General features: G+C 35.4%; 1 protein-coding gene across 1 annotated transcript in view; it reads right to left on the reverse strand.

Moving 5' to 3' along the window:
* slc44a4 (solute carrier family 44 member 4) overlaps window positions 1–17,615 on the reverse strand; it is a 70,949-nt gene that overhangs the window by 18,390 nt on the left and 34,944 nt on the right. Inside the window, exons 2-10 of the mRNA XM_051920189.1 lie at window positions 14,181–14,229; window positions 13,803–13,876; window positions 13,575–13,653; window positions 10,008–10,107; window positions 9,711–9,839; window positions 9,421–9,481; window positions 4,717–4,828; window positions 4,525–4,608; window positions 1–92 (exon numbers count right to left, since the gene is read on the reverse strand). The exon at window positions 1–92 is cut by the window's left edge and continues 21 nt beyond it. Of these exons, the coding sequence (XP_051776149.1) occupies window positions 1–92; window positions 4,525–4,608; window positions 4,717–4,828; window positions 9,421–9,481; window positions 9,711–9,839; window positions 10,008–10,107; window positions 13,575–13,653; window positions 13,803–13,876; window positions 14,181–14,229 (780 nt within the window). The remainder of the gene's footprint in view (window positions 93–4,524; window positions 4,609–4,716; window positions 4,829–9,420; window positions 9,482–9,710; window positions 9,840–10,007; window positions 10,108–13,574; window positions 13,654–13,802; window positions 13,877–14,180; window positions 14,230–17,615) is intronic.

Genomic DNA, 17,615 nt, shown 5'->3' on the forward strand with positions numbered 1-17,615 from the left:
CTCCAATAATGAGAAGCCAGATGAGAATTTTTGCAGTGAAGCGTAGCAGTATCAGAAAGAGAAGACTGACGACCATGGCAATGAGCAAGCCACTTTAGGTGAGAAGAAAAAAAAAAATAGCATCATTACTAAAGAAATTAGATCTTGATTTTAATATTTAAAGAAATGAAACTCAAATAAGAATAGTTATGTCATTAGCCAAACTAGATGCTCAGAGACCTTGGAAAGTCTGTTAGGCAAGTCTGACTTTTGTTGCAGCACCTTATCTGACCAGTAGGTGACTGTCTAACGCTACAAAAGTAGTATTTACTGTACTATACATTGGCATCCTGAACATATCAGACCATACAGTCATTTTACAAAGGAGTTTGGGGGGGAAACAGCCCTTAGCCAGTTGCATCAAATTCTATAGAAATGCGCATTTTATTTAATATATTATGCTCCCTTGCTCCAAATAAATCTGACTATTCAAAATGTATTTCTAAAAGGTAGTTTAAGAAACATTTGTTCTTCTTATGGCAGTTATAATATAGTTTAGTTTATCTCAGTCTCAAAATGAAAATTAGTATGCAAAAAGATCTTGCATGCTACAATCCCACAATGTTTGGATGATGTTCTACACACAGACGTCAATGAACAGCAAACAAAAACTACTGAAAAATTTTTAGCACATTCTGGAATTTGCATACTACATAAGTAAACAGATAAGTGGCATGAACTAAACACACTATGAATTGGAGACCAGAATACAGTATTGTATTGTATGTAGTGTTAGACTTCAGCATGTATGCATTTTTAAACAATGATGATAGCATTACTGTAACGTATTATTTATTTTAGCTTAATTAATTTATTACTCCCTAATTAAGACCTAATACAGTTCAGGCCACAGGAAGCTGGAGTCTATCTCGGCAGCACTGAGCACAGGGCAGGTAACAGCCATGGACAGGGCATCAATCTATCACTAGGCCCCACTCATGCATCCACAATGGGACAAATTTGGAATTATCAATTAACGTACATTTTTGAGGATGTTTGTGGAAAACTATTGGTATAAAGTGCAATATATAATCAAGCAAATAAAAAAGACTAGATAGAGTATTCAAAATACATATTGCAAGCTAGGCAGGGATTAATTATTTTTAGCTTTTAAGATTTTTTTTCTTTTCTAATGCTCTGGTTATTGAAGACATCATTTACTAAAAAGCACTCAACTGGGTAACACTGAAGTTGCTGCTGCCCTTTAGGACTCCGTGTCGATTACTACTTGCAATTAATTATCAACATTTGGATACATTTAAGAGTATAAACACCACAGAAGAAATTAAAAAGAAAATGCCCAAACAGAGTAAAGCATTTAAAGTTACAGCACACATTTTATAAAAGTAAATATTGTACTACTGCACTTTTAATTAAACATGGAGAAAAAAAAATAACAGTACAAACAACTCACTAAACTTGAAAACCGTTTGGATCTAAAACCAGCAGCCACAGGGAACAGCAGACTAAACTTGACAGACTGATATACACAAAAATGTTATGTTTACACTGCCAGTCAAATGGTTTAGAACACCTTAGTTTTTTCAGTTTTATGGAAATGCATACAGTTAATGTCTTAATGTTTCATGAAATCAAGCCATAGAACAAACAAAAAAATAGTCACTGTGTGGAAGTCACCAACTTTGCCTCCAGCAAAAGAACCCCAACCCATTACACATCCATGTTTGACAGTTGGTGTCACACACAGAGGAATCCTCCTTTCACCAACTCGATCATATACAAACACCCTGTGTGATGAACCGAAGATTTCAAATTCAAATGACGGTGAGATATGAAGAAGGCAGATTCACCAGCGTTTGTGTGTCAGCTTTTATCCCTCCAGATCAGAATTTCCAGTTCTATTGTCTCAAAACAGCACTCGCATCTATAGTTATTCCAAGTTTGAGATAAAAAGTAATCACATCAGATCTGGGATGGGTGTTGTATCATGATAGAGAATAAAAGTGAAAAAATAAAAACGCTAACTTTTACAAGTACTATAATTTTACACCGGCTATTACAGACACAAATCAAATGCATGTTTTTATTGTATAATATTAACAATAAGAGTCGCTCACTACTCAAAACAGTACATTTGCCGGCAGTTCTAACCACAGCACCACGGAAGCTGTCGTATTGTACTTGCTCCTCAAGTGTCTGTTTGATATTTGGCCATTAGCCTTCACACATTATATAGTTCATGTCTACATTTTCTTATTTATTACTAAAGCATGAAAAACTTTTCTGTTTTAACGATGCGTTTACATAGATTGTTGTAGACACAAAACACACATCAAATTATTTCCCCTTACAATTCTGGGTAGCTCACCCTCAGATAACAAATCAAGACAGGAACTGGGAGAAATTCTTGCCTCTTCTGGGATTGGGGGGGGGAATGGTATAGCAGGCTGCTTGGGCTTATCGACACATTTAGAAGACAAAAGACACTGACAGAGAGGTGCGAAGGGATTTAAGGTGGGCCGGAATTACGAGTTTTTTCATTGGCTCTGGTAACTCTAGTGTTAGGTAATCTACAGAAATTTGCTTCAACTTGCAAGGCTTAATTTACTTTGATTGCTGCAGAACATTTGTAGGTTGTAAACTATTAATTGTTCCCTGAAGAAGGCACACTTGTAATATTCTGACATTTCCTCTTCTTTCAGTTTTTGCTAACCTAATCTTTAAATTTAAACCTCTGGCAGTTTACTGCTTACTTTTTCACCACTTTAGGTCATTCATTGCATTTCAACTGTTTAAATATGAAGGAAAACCTGAAAAACTAAGGTGTTGACCTGTAGTGCATGTTGCCACATCCTTCAAATAAAATTGTAACATACTGTATGTGTACTTTACATAAAGCTATAAAAAGTAATATCAACCAGTTCTAAGCACACTGTCACAAAGCATTTTAAATGCCCCAATGTATACATTGATAATGATACATAACGTTATTTAACAAACATGGGTGATTTGTGATTGGCAAGAAGGGAGACTAGTCGCCATTATCTCTAGAAGTATGGAGCACAGTCAGATTAGTGGAGGATAGGTACTGACCGAGAGAGTACAATTCATCATCTTCATCTATCCCTCCAGTTGATTCCAATCAGTAAGGTGTTGTTAATACATCAATGGTGGGAAAAGTGAATGAACACATTAATGTGACATATGTGAACTGGGGTATCTCCTATGGCAAATGAGAATTTACCACTTTATTCCGAGTTTATGAAAAAGTGTATAATTAAGAGTATTGCATAGATTTTCTGGGTTTAAAAATGGCAAACAATATATATCAAAAAGCACATACAGTAAGTGAATGTTAATACAAACTAATATAGTTCTTTTAAAAAAATTAAATACATTTTGTTTCCAAAGTGTCTGATAATTATTTTAATCCAAAGTACAGTACAGATAATTTATAAAGTTGGACAGACAGTTTTGTATCTTATTTGAAGAGAATTTTGATAAAATTTGTTCATAGATTAATTTCACAACTCGTAAAGGAAAGTATTAATAGTGTTAAATTAATATTGTTAATAAATTAACTTTTTCTAGATTTCAACATTACAAATGATTTCTCATTCTGTATTCAATTTTGCTAATATCTTGCAGCAGTCCAATACTCTTTGGTAGTTATTTACACGTTTGTATCCATTACATAAAATTACAGTAAAGTCTACCACTACCACCCACCATCGCTAGATCTTCAAACTACATCCTGCAATTTATATCTTATCCAAAACACAAGCCTGCTGGGAGGGTTATGCTGAAACACTGAAAAGGAGTGCCATTGTTCTATTCATTTGTTTCTGATAGGCTTACATGCACAACTGTTTAATAGAGAAAGCAAGTCCCTTGCAACTAAAAATAGTCTGCAAATGTCAATATATACTGTATATATTGTTTATGTTAGAAAGTCTTCTTTTGCCAAGGATAGCGAGGTGTGGCGTCCCAATGTGAATACAAACCAAATTCAATGATATATGTATGTATGTACAATTGCTTAAAGCTTATGTATTACTGTCTGTTAACGTGTAAAGTTTTCAAAGGAAAAAAAAATGAAATTTCATACACTAGTACTTATTGAATATTGAAATGAAACAACTACACATCACTTAGTAATACTATGGCAATTCAACATTTTTAACAGTACCAAAAATGTACTGCTGTCCATTCTTCATGATTTACTTGCAAATGATTCTTATTTTCAAATACAAGTTTATGAAGGTCATTCATCCTACTACAGTTTGTAAAGACCACCAGAAATCTAACTTAAATATGTCAATTAGTTCAAATGAGGAAGAAGTGTTCTCAATTGAATGTGGACTATCCAACTCAAGTATTATTCTGAAGGAGGATGCACTTCAGTTGATGAAAACAATTCATTTTAACAGAATAAGCATAACATGTAAAAGAAAATGTAAAACCTCATCCTTTGTTTTCAGCATAACTACAATCGAGTGTTTAAATACATTCACAAACACTTACATTAGAATCCAGTACCAGGACAGAGCAAAGTCAGCAAAAATCTTCATGCTAATGTCTTGGAGGTTCATTCCACTTACTAGGTTACTATAAATTAAGAAATATAAGGAAAACAAAAATTAATTTTAACTCCCTTGCATATAATAAAAATTTTGACATGAAATTTTATAGTTAAATGATACTGCAAAATCTCACCTTGTTGCATTTTTAATTAAGTTCCCTGTATTATTGGTTGATAATCCATTAAGTGAGAAGTTACTTGGAATACTGCTCAGCTCCCCAAAACTTGGAAGGCAGCGATTCAAAACTGAGAAAGGAAAAATAATTTATCACTCCAGGACACACATATAAAGCCAAATTTCTCTGAAGTTTTTAACAATCATTCAGTCCTAATGATGCACAAAATTATGCAGGCTGCATTGTTACATTTAAAGTATAATTTTTTGTTTATGAGAAAATGTCTAAATATATGTTGGACATTATTAAAATTGCCCTTAACGACTAAGAATGCCGAACCTCTGCTAACCTTTAGGGTACTTCAGTTTTAAAGAGTGTCAACTTCACATTAAATTTGTTGATTGATTCCTCCCTAGATAGGTAGGGGAGGAGGGCTGTCATATTTAATTCAAGTAAGATGCAACACTGCATGTCTGACTAACTTGCAACTCCATCGATGTAATATAATATATACAACCAATACAAGCTTAAATTTGAAAAACTAGAAGTTATTCCCCTCAAAAAGAAAACTGTCTATAAAATGTACTTAGTGATTTTTGCTTTTTAGAGAAACTAGACTGAGTAATTGAAATCTGCTACAAACCACAGTAAACCGAAGTACATTACACCACATACAGTATAGCTACCACACACTATCATTTCAATTCTGTATCCTTCAACAAGAAAATGCTAAGCACTACCACAAATCTCCCAGTTTTACAGGTTAAGTGATTGCAAAATTAATTATAAAGGTCTTAAAGTATAAAGGTGTTCTCTGGAGGCCTTGCAGTTTGATGAAATATGAAGAATTCATACTATAAAAATGTTATTTGTGCAAAACAGAATATTAGTTTTAATTGTATAGTAATTTAATACTATAAAATCCATAGCAATTGTAAACTTAACTCTTTTCCCTTCTCTCTCTTATTTCAAAACATTTTAACAACACAGATACTTCATGGTGCACGTACACAGGTTTGAACAGAAGCGCATTAGCTGTAGAACTGGTGCCTTTATTGTCATGTGCAACTCATTGTTAATTGATGGCTAGTTAAGAAAACAGGCCAATTAAAACCATAATCCAGGTATTTAAAACTAAAATAGACAATTAATGGTTCTGAATTATAGCAAGCAAGTTAACTAAACCTAAGCCTAAAGAATATTGCTTTATTAGTAAATAAATGGGTGCTAATTAAGAAACTGGTTAAAGTGGAAACCTGCAGCAACGGCAGACCTCCAGGACACCTAATTGAGAACCCATGATATACAGGACATATTGCCATGGAAAAAATGAATTCAAAAGCATGTGTGCTGCTAAAATAGTAAATCAGGAAATTTATTAAAGCTTTCTTTAAATGGTACTTTTTATTTGGAATAAATTCTAAAAGAAATCCAAAATTTAAGAAGGACCAACTTAAGCTGCTTTTTGTCTGCAAACAGCCTCAGATATGCTTCTAAACTGGCAGCATGCATTTATCTTCACCTGGGCAAATAAGGATGTGCAATATTCCATTGGTATTTTACATAGGTTTGAAATTAATACATCACATGTTACTGATAAAACAGTACAAATACAAACTGTCTGGACTGAAATTTAAATGAAATTTCTGGAATCTCTGACACATTTTTGAGGTATGGCCAGCCCACGTAAAGGTCACACTTTGAGATTACATAATATGGATCATGTAGACCACCAGACCATTACTACCCTGGTAGGGGCACTGGTCCCTCACCTCTGATTCTACAGATAACCGGATAGTCTGTGCTGTGTACTTTTGCGCTCCTTCATTATAAACATAGAAAACAGAAGCACTAGAGAACAGAAAGCTAACCAAGAATATAGACTGTTTACAACTCTTTGTTCTTTCATTATTAACATACACCCATTTAAGCCATCAAAGAAGCTAGAGTCTTTGTGTTTTGGTGCTAAAGATGAACTGCCCCAGTGATTCCTATGACAAGTATTGACTATCGAGCACAGTATCTACTAGGAGATAGTTAAAAGTGAAAGTGTGGACACTTTTGGTGATTTAGGTCTAACTGCAATGCAAAAGACTTTTGTAAAGCCTGCCTGTTTAGTGGACAGAGAGGGAAGCTGGTTCTACCAAATATTCAGTACCCTATCAGGAGTAGTATCTTTAAGTGGTAAATACAGATATAACTTTTTGTGCAGGTCAGAGTTTGGAACAATTGCTTGAAGTGACCAGAGATTTTCCTAGTTGATTTTGTGATGATCTGTGCTGTCACAGACACCATCTACAGCTTTTTTACTTGTACAGACTTGTTCTGTGCTGTCACTACAATAGATGACCTTATCAGGACAATGCCAAAATATTTTCTTCTGACTCACCCTCTTTACTCAGGGTTGCATTTTGCAGGATTGTTAATGCAAACAGCTGACCTTTCAGACTAATGTTGTGTTCTTTACACTTTAGAAGCTTTGACACAATGTTTCACACATGAACAAAACAAGAATTATTTCACTGTAAGGTAATGCTGCCAAGCAACAACTTCTTGCAGTGGCTGACTGTGTTGTGCTTTATAAAAAATGGAGGAGTATATTGTGCCTAATATAACACTTGTCCTTAAAAAGACATAAGAAGACATGATTACTCTTAAAAGGATGGATAGAAAAGCAATGCCCTTAAATCGGCAGCTGGCAAGAGCTTGTTTTTGAAAGGGTAATTCAAAAAGGTATCCAGGAGACAAAGTGTTGGGCAAAAGAGTTCCCAAAAAGGCAAGCAAAGTTGGTAACTAGGAAAACAATGCTAAAACGCTGAGCAAAAATCAAAGTCAAAAAACAAAAGGCAATGGTCAAGAATACATGAAACAAACTAATAAAATAAGTTCAAGGAATTCATGGGTCATTAAGAGATCCCAAAACTAAGATGTCATCTTTACTATGCCACCATGTTTTATAGGTGTGATGATGATGTCACATGTGGATCAACATTGGTCAGTTGACTGGCATATCATAATTAAAACATTTCAAAATATGGAATCTAGAAACTCACAAAAGAGTAAAGGTTTTAATTAATAAAATGTGTTTTTGCAGGCACTCTCTCAGTGTATCACTTTGTCTAATTTGGTAAAATTGTCAATACATACAACTCTTTAGCATCTTACTTTCTTTAGTATTTACACAATCTGACTAATAAAATAGGACTGCAAAGAAAACTCTAGCTATATACTATAAAAAATGAATGTGGCTCAGAAACTTGTGTATTTTGTGCCCATAAACATTTTTGAAATAACAAATGAAAGCCAAATTTCAAAAGGCATGAATCATCAGGGACCTCATCACTTTAAATGTTCAAAAATGTTCAAAGAAAAAAAAAAAAAAAGCAACCTGACTAAGCTATGCTTGAATTTAGCACCACTTCAACCAACAAACAAACATAATGGAAAAGTGCAGTAGAAACATCATTTTGTTAGTAAAGGTCTTCTGTAGAGCTAAATATTGCAAGACAGTAGGTTCACTAGCATGGATTTACTTCAATATTCAGATAAATTCTAAAATAATAAAACAACAAAACTGGTATTTTATTTTAAAAGTACAACAGATGTAAATTAAAGACATCTAGGTTATATTGTTTTGGTGCCGATTAAAATAAAAATGTAAAAAAATATTGCTGTTAAAAAAAAAAAAGCTTTTAATAAAGGATGTCTTGTACATCGCTGATGAAATGTTTCTTTTTTTTACAATTTTTGTTGCATAAAACCTAAAAATAACGTGAGAAGCATCATACAATTAGCATACATGTGGCTGGAAAATAACTAGTTATGTTTTATACTTTAATAGACTTTTTTCACAAGCACCAAAGCAAACCAGTGTTCCCAGTAACCCACAATAAACAAACACCAAAATAATTTAATACAGAGGAACCTGAATCACAGAGCTGATGGGGAGTGTTAGTGCACACAGGATAGTAGGGTGGGTGGCATATCCAACAAAGCATGAGGTCACAATGTACTAAGTAGTGCTGAATACTCCTAAACTAACCCTTCAAATCCCTAAAAATACTTTGTGGATATTACTGATGAGAAAGTAATTTACATAACAATGATGAACCTGGCCTATGCGCACAACAAACTTTTACCTACAATAATGTATAAAGAATTATTACATCAAGTCACACAAAATTTTTTGTATATGTATCTGCTTAAATTTCCAAAAAAATATATTTGAAGAAATTTGTGGCATACAAACAGGCAGTCTATTAAAGTATACAACAGGTGTGCTGGTAACAACACTTCAAGAGAGGCCCACCGAATCAACAAGCTAATTAAAAGGACAAGGCCAGGTATAGGATGTACTCTGGTCCCCCTAGAGGTAATAGTGAAGGAGAGAATTAAAACAAAACTGAGTGCCATTATGAACAAAGTTGCACATCCTCTCTCTGATACACTGAGTACTTTCAGCAAACAAATTATTCACCAGAAGTGTGTCAAGAAATGAAGTGGGGCTCCTTTATACCAACAGCAATACGTCTCAATAATGCCTCACTATGTGACAGCCAAGTCAGAAGTTTTCTTTCTTTTAAATTTTCTTGCTTTATAGGCATTTTGGTGTGTGTGCATTTATTTATGGATTTATTTACTTACTTATCTACCAACTTAATAAGTATTTATTTAAAGAGCTTCTGTAAAAAGCCAAATTTCCCATTTATTTATCTAACTTACCTGGAGTACTGGGGACGTAGTAATAAGGACACAGCTCTTTTGCCAAAATATCTTTTGCTGACTGAAATGTAGAGGCAGAAATCAATACACTGTAAGCTTATATAAATAGCAATTCAAAAAATACATCGATTCTTGCATAAAGTTAATATACTCAATTTTTCTATGGAGTGACATCCAGCAAAACTATATTACTGAAAAACAACAAGAACATTGGAACTGATACTCCTGGAGACTGGAAGGTTATAGATCATGTGAATTGGACGAACACATTCAAAAATTATAGGACTTACTAGAGTTGTAGTGGTTAAGTTTATAGATGGGTTGCAGTAGGTTTGATTGAAAGTACTCTGAACATTTGCAGTAGCGAGGGCTACTACATTCACAATACCAAAAGAACTAGGACAGGAAGCAACACACACCTGTATATAAATGCAGATAAAAAAGAAAGAGCAAAAAGTGATAAATGAAACACTTCAAGGGTTCAAATTACCTTCTACAACAATTTGCAAAATTGTGCAAGTAAATGTACCGTAATTGACCATGTTACAGTACTGCACTCTAACCTATGGCTTTAGAAAATAACTTACTTGTGTGGTTGGACACTGAAAACCATTCAGTGCTGCTGCCATGATGTTGGTTGCAGAGATGCACTTCAAGATATCAAAATAAAATGCATATGGCTTCCCTCTAAATAAAAGTAGAGTTCATTATACATTGCAGAATAAAAAGTAGTTAATATAAAGTACGCTACAAAAGATTTTTTGCTGAATTACAGTAAGTGCTGCATAGTTTTTGACACAGTACAGCTAAAACAAAATTGACAAGGTGGTGACCCAAATTCTACCACAGAACTGCACACAGAGGCACCACACAGTATTTGCATATCCAAGTAATGGAATAGTGCAAAGTGAGACCTGACATACAGCTGAACTTACAGGCAGCCGTTGTTAAAATTTCTCTGATTAACCCTTCTTCCCCAATTACAGGTTATAGGTATTCATTTATTGCTGGTCACATTATAAAGACAGATGCAATACTGTGTAACTATCTTAAGGCCCCCCCCCAGAAAAAATATTTTCAAAACTAAGTAATCAGGAGGACAAGTGTTTACTAGCTTGTGAAAACACTATAACACATTTTAATAAATACAAATAAACATGGATACCATAAAAAAATGAAGAATTTGTCTGACTGCTACAATACTACAGGGTTTGATCCCCAAATCTAGCCTCAAGGAACTCCAGTGTATTCCAATGTATTTATTATAATTCACCAACAGCATGCCTGATGCAAAGTAATGAGAAGAGGATGATAGTGGTCTACATAAAATGTAATACTGGGTGGTTACCACAGATGCTGGAATGCCTCACGTTGAGGTTCAGAAATGGCCAAGATAAAGTTATAAAAGTCATCCTGAAAAGTGCAAATGCAAAAGAACCATTTTATGAGGTTGATAATTATTTTAATGATCAGAAAGTGAAATAGTCTACCAGAAGGGGCATTCGAAGGATTAGTCAAAAAGCAAGCCAAAGATGAACAATGTCCAGAAGAAAAATATTTCACCAAAGCTAAGACGACGTAATTCAAAGTCTTCAAACTAAAACAAGTCAAAAACAAAGATTTATCCTAAATAGTCTATGTTTAGGAAGGGGCTTTAGTCCGAAAGGAATGTTTTTGCATTACAATGTTTTGAAATTTAATTTTGGATTCAGTCCGTGTCTTGTAACATCTGTAATAATGGCAGCATTATGAGAACATGTGTCACAATGTTGTATTATCAGGTGAAGGCAACAGACACCATTGCTAACAACAATATGGCAGTGCCCATGAATAACAAACCACAAAATGGCACACTGGACTGACATAAGGAAAAATCAGATTAGTAAAAAATTGAAGTGGCACAACTAGCTTACCTAAAAATTATATAAAAAAAAAAATAACAAAATGCATTTTTGATATCTAACACACTTTGAGAAATATAAAAATCATAATTTACATCAAAAAGGCTATAGGCAAGGAGCAAAAGCACATTCATTTTATTTTGTTGATATGATGCTCAACCTGCCATCAAGAAATCTGAACAATCTGGGCAAGCTGCAATCAGTAATGGCAATAATATACCGAAAAAAAATTGTCAGTGACTGACGAACAGTAATTAGATATTAATTTCTTAAACAGCACTTTGACTAAAGTGAATAGATTCATTTTTGCATTCTGTGTGAGGCTTCACATAAATGACTTGTTTTAAAAACAGATACTAGTGTTATTTTTTATTGTATCAATGTTTATTTGCATTTATTCTAATATTATACAGTCCCTTAATAAGCAAATAAATTTTTTGCCTAGATAACTAACTTTATGAATACTTTTCCTGAGTAACCCAAAACTTTTGCACAGTACTGTAAAATCAGAAGAAACATGAGTTGCAGTCTTTTTTTTCACACTCACATGCTGAGGCATTTTCTCATAAAGTGGAAGTCAGTACACATTAAAAATATCATATCCCTCAAAGTCCAGTTTTATATATTATGTTGGCAGTGAAATAAATTTTCCATGTAACCCTTTTAACTTTCAGCTGCTTGCCTCTATCTTTTGGCTTTAACAGCTGTTATCTGGGAGTTCCCTGATTAGCTGGCTACCCACCAAATTTCTCTTTTTATTTTGTGCTGTTTAGCTTGGTAAAAAATTCGTAAGACTGGACACCATTACTGACTCCAGCCTTGTCAGCTCTTACAACGCATACAGGATTGGTAAGCATATGCTGATTGTAGATCGGTCACAGAGGTGACAAAGAGAGAATGTAGAAATATTGACCATTTCAGACTTGTCAGGATGATCTAAGTCATTTCGTGGGTCCATGGCACATGGAAGTTCCAGCTAACTAGAAGTTGATTCTAATGATCATTAAATGACTGATTATTAATATATATCATCCAAAGAGTAAAATCAGATAGTGAGCAGCAAATGTGAAGCAATGCACTTCTTGTTTTTAAAAGATTGGTAAAATGCACTCAAAGCACAAAGATTAATTCATGACCAACTAAATTATGGAAGAACAACTGAAAAAAATAACTGTTCCAAAGACAAAGTTGCAGTGATGCAAAGATATACAATACAGGTTTTGTCTTTGGAGATAAACTCTTCACAAAGAACAGAAAACTGGTTTTGATCAGGGGGAGAGTTTTACTCAGAACACCAGCTAAAAAACGAAATTCATCCTCCAGTTGAAAACATTTCTCTAAACTTACTTTGATCACATTTACTTTTATAACTCCTGTCATCCTTGCACAAAATTAAAAATAAAAGCTGTCACTGACACATTGGCCTAAACCTAAAAGCTCAAAAATGCATCAACTTTATAAGTTTGTATGCAAACTTATCTTTGGGTAAAAGATGGTAATGCCTATTCGAGCAGCTTTCAAGAAAACAAATAAACAAGTCTATCATGCCTTGCTGCAATTTAGGTTTTCACAGTAACCTCTGAATTATGAAAAACCACTGTACAAAAATTTGGGTAAGCTAAGGAAGTCTACAAATGCCTTTTCTCATCTCACAAATTATAATGAAACCGAATGTATGCAGAGAAAACAGAGTGTGAGATGTTTTCAAACACATACTACTAGTGCAAACACTCAATTATCCTTGTGATCTTTTTGACTTTGCTGCAGCCTGTAGAATGGGATAGGCTAGATATTTGGGTCATGGCTGGATGTTGGTGATATGCCGTCAAATTCAGAGTCATTTGCACAGCTAGCATTATCGTGGTATGGTTCAGTCAACATGTCACGGGTGCTGCTTACATCTTACTATCTTGAACATCACGGTTCAAGGAAAGATTGTGAAATAGTTGGAAAAAATCTGCTTGTAGAGTTAAAAATATCTGAGTCGCTTATTAGGTTGTAATGGCGTTTTCTTCACATAAACATGTATGAGAAGATGACATCTGATCCAATGCACCACAAACTGAACAGGCAATTTCCTGCTTTGTAACAAATGCAAAATCTGATCTTGCCATGAAATGAATCCACAGCAAAATTAAATTATTTACCTTAATTTGTGCTGATGGTTGTATACTAATACTTTTCTGCCAATTTACCAAGCACACCATCTACTGTCCATGCTAAATTATCACATAATTTAAAATTAGTTCTTACGTGTTTGCTCCAAAACCACAGTAGACACCTGTGGAGTTTCGTGGATAGACCACCTGTCGAGGGTCTCCATACAGCCAGGCTAGAGAAAAAAAAGAAAAACAATTCAAGAAAAAGTCACAGATAGCTTCTCATGACATTCTGCTTTGACTGACACCAGCTTTTAGCCAGCGTATAATCAGCTTCTTACACACCTAATAAAAATGGTTTCCAATGAGTCTGAATGCTTACCAAGAATTCCCACCACGATATACCCAAGGATAAATACCATGAAAAGGATGCAGCAGATAATGTCTGTGCAGCTCCTAAGGGGGAAAACAATATGGCTTAAACCTCATAATTATGTATTACATACCATCATTAAACATAAGATACCAGTAGAGACTGGTTGATATTTGAACTGAATTTCAAAAATTATTTATGATTATCCAATGTTAAATTGTTTTTTAAGTTTTCTTGTACTAGCTCTTAAATTTTTCCTTTAATCATAGAAATAGAGGTAATGTACTATAAAAGTACAGATACCATGTTATACGTAAACATTTAAGAATTTACTTATCAGTTTATTAAACAGCCCTTGTCATTTGTGACTGAGAATGGCTCACATACCTGTTGTGGATCGGTCCGTTGAAGGAAGGATCATATTTGGCTGGCTCACCTATAAATGGGCAAAAGAGGGGGTCTGAATGAGCAGCTCTCTTCACATGCATGGTTTAAACTTGCAATACATTTATTGTTCTTTATCATCATGTTTAAAACGCAATTTCAAAACCCTCCAACATCCCAGATCTTCTCTCACTGAAAAAAAATACTGCAGATAAACATGTTAGTTTATATGAATGAAACAAACAATCTGTCCTTCATACTGACTTCACCTTCCATAGAACCGACAGACCCGTTAATCACCAATCATCCAAACCAATGGAAACCCTAACAATGGATAAAACTGATTACTTGCATCAAAGAATAAGTGAGTGGCTGTTCCGTTCGCCATCTGCTTTTATTTCAACTTTGTTACTGTAGTCAAGCTGGAAATAAAATGGGCTGCATTCCATTTCTAAAACCAATGTGGAAACTGAAAACAGTAGAGAACTGTGGAGTTACTGTATACCAGAAAAGTAGATGAGTGTCAAACTTGTTTGAGCTGAAAAGAAATAACGAAAAGTATAAGGGAAGCTTGCCCTAGAACATGTGTGCATGCTACTTCTGAGGACTGAGGAAAACTGTCTACTTTTTTCTGTTATCAATAGCCTAATAACTACGCTATGCTTTCTTCCTCTCTGGCATGCTTCAGAGAATGACTGCGCTACTATCAGAGCATTTTGCAAAACACAGGCCTAAAAACTGCTGCTCTTCATTAAAGGAACTAACAGACTGCACATTTTAACAAAAACCTTAGCAGTTTCTGCATAGTCAGATCAGATCCAACTCTCATTGAAACCTAGCACTCCACAGACAGACATCAGGCTACAAATATCATTAAATAAGGCAAGAGAACCCCCTTTAATATAATTCTCTTTGTTCTCTTGCTTAATAGAATACTGTAAAGTGGTCTGCTAGGGTAAGCTGCTGCAAAACTCTGGAAGTTGCCAAAGGAAACATTTTTTTTTGTTAGGTGCTTGCAGAACCAAACAAGCTATATGTGGCACCCAGTTTAATTCTTGGTTCATGAGCGCTGACAGAAAAAGGTAAAGAAGGAACAAAGACGACTGAAGAAAAATTACTTGTCAATGTTCATGACTTTTGAGGAAAATAAAAACACAAAAAAGGTAGTACCTGAATCAATTGTAAAAGGAAATTAATAAATATTTTAAAAAAGGACTCTCCAGTCTCCATAATACATCACCTCATTGTGTCTTGTCTGGTTTACAAAGTCACAAACTTAGCATAAAAGAAAAGTCAGATCAACAAGCTGAGAACATGAGAATAGAGAAAAAAAAAACGAGAATATAAAAATTCTAGAAAAAAAACAAAGGAATTTTAAGAACAAACAATTTAGATAAAAACAGCAGCAACATTCTGTTAATTTGATTGATTGGAAAGTAAGCTAGCATAGTAGACCTGGAATGACAAGTTTGCAGAATGTTATAGAAAATGACAGTTTATGTCTGGAATATTTAGGCATCATTCATATTGCCTAGTGGAAGATGACTTCTTAGAAAGAGCTGAAATACCCAACAAGCAAGCACTTTATAAGTATTAATGCCAGGACTAAATACATATAAAAGAATAAATTTAGAATGACAAGGTTTTCAAAGGGAAAATACAGTCATGGTGTTCAGCAACACCTGTTTTGGTATGTGTCAAAACATCAGAAGGTTCACGTTTACTATAAGAGACATTCAGCAAACTGGACTGTATATATGCTAGTTCAGAGGACACATGTCCCTTTTCGTTTGCTTTCTTTGTAAATCAAACCTTTTAAATATATGCTGTTAGAGTCTGAATCCGTTCAGAGGAAAAAAACCTGACTCTGTAGTTCCTGGAAAACCAACTCTGTGCTACTAGGAGATGCTTGGCAATTTCTCTATTTGGATCATGCAAAAACTGTTAATAGCTTTCCAAAGTTTTGCAATAACAAATTACCTAAGCAGAAAGGCTGGGGTTGAATTATAAACCGAGGATCAGACAAGTTTTAGGGTTGTAGCAGCAGTATTGGACATGAAGGCTAAACAAATCAGATACCCCCTCCATCTTCTTTAGATGCCCAGGAGACACAGTGCATGATTAATCCGAAAAGGTGCCACCATACAATTACTTATGATTAAATGTTTTAGCTGCATATAGGTCAGGTCAGGTCAAGGAACATGTACTGGTACAGTGTATTTCCACAGCCACCAAACAACGAAACAGCTTGGAATCCTAGTTGCCAAAAGGCAGACAAGCGGTCTAGTCCCACCCCCAAGAAATCACCATCAATCTGCCGCAGCCAGGTGCTACGTGGGTGTCCTCTTGGTCTGGTCCAGCCGCTCGGGTCATCAACAATGAAGATCCTGTGAGCCGGATCACTCTTGGGGAATCGCACCACACGCGCTGTGGTGCCGTAACTACCGCACCCTCATTCGGGACTCTGTGAGCAACCACTTGACACAAAGTTAAACCAGTATTTCACAAAAATTCTCAGAAGAGACATACTACCAAAGGAGTCCAGGCTTCATCTCAGGTCACTGGATAGCGTCCATGTTTCGCAACCATATAGCAAAACAGGAAGAACCAGGACTCTAAAGACTTTGACCTTCATCCTTTTGCAAAGATATTTCGGGAGCGCCACACACTCCTTTACAGTAAGTTCATGGCCGCCCCACCCCATGCTCTCCTAATCCCAATAAGTAAACCCCTCGACAAGGTCGATGCTCTCTCCGCAGACAGAAACACTACTGATGGCTGTGCCCAAAAGGTCATTAAAGGCCTGGATCTTGGTTTTTATCCAGGACACTCGTAAGCCGAGGCACGCAAACTCCTTACTCAGTCTCTTAAGAGGTCCAATCAGAGCCTCCATTGACTTGGCTAATGATGATGTGATCTTCGCAAAGTCAAGATCAGTGAATCTTTCTTCACCAACAGATGCCCCACAGCCACTAAACCCCATGACCCTGCCCAACAACCAATCCATGGAAGCACTGAACAGAGTAGGAGCAAGAACACATCCCTGACTAACCCCAGAATCAACCTGGAAAAATGCAGAGGTTCTGCCTCCACTCTGCACAGCACTCACAGTACCAGTGTACAGGTTGGCCATGATATCCAGCAACCTTGGGGGGGATCCCACAAAGTCTCAGGATATCCCACAGGGCAGCTCAATCAACCGAGTCAAATTCAGTTCAGGCTGCAAAAAAAAAAAACTCTTCCCATATTTGTGTTTGTGTTCCATTCTTCTTAGGTATAAAACCAGACTGCTCTGGTCGCTGGTAGGTGGGCAAGTGATCACTGATCTCTGAAGATGACCCTAGCAAGGTCTTTACCTGACACAGAGAGCAACGTTGCTCACAGATTCCACTAACAAACGTATCATTATCTACACTCAGAGCCCTCGCAGCCTTCCTT

This window comes from Erpetoichthys calabaricus, chromosome 1 (assembly GCF_900747795.2).
Source record: "Erpetoichthys calabaricus chromosome 1, fErpCal1.3, whole genome shotgun sequence".
Classification (NCBI taxonomy): domain Eukaryota; kingdom Metazoa; phylum Chordata; class Cladistia; order Polypteriformes; family Polypteridae; genus Erpetoichthys; species Erpetoichthys calabaricus.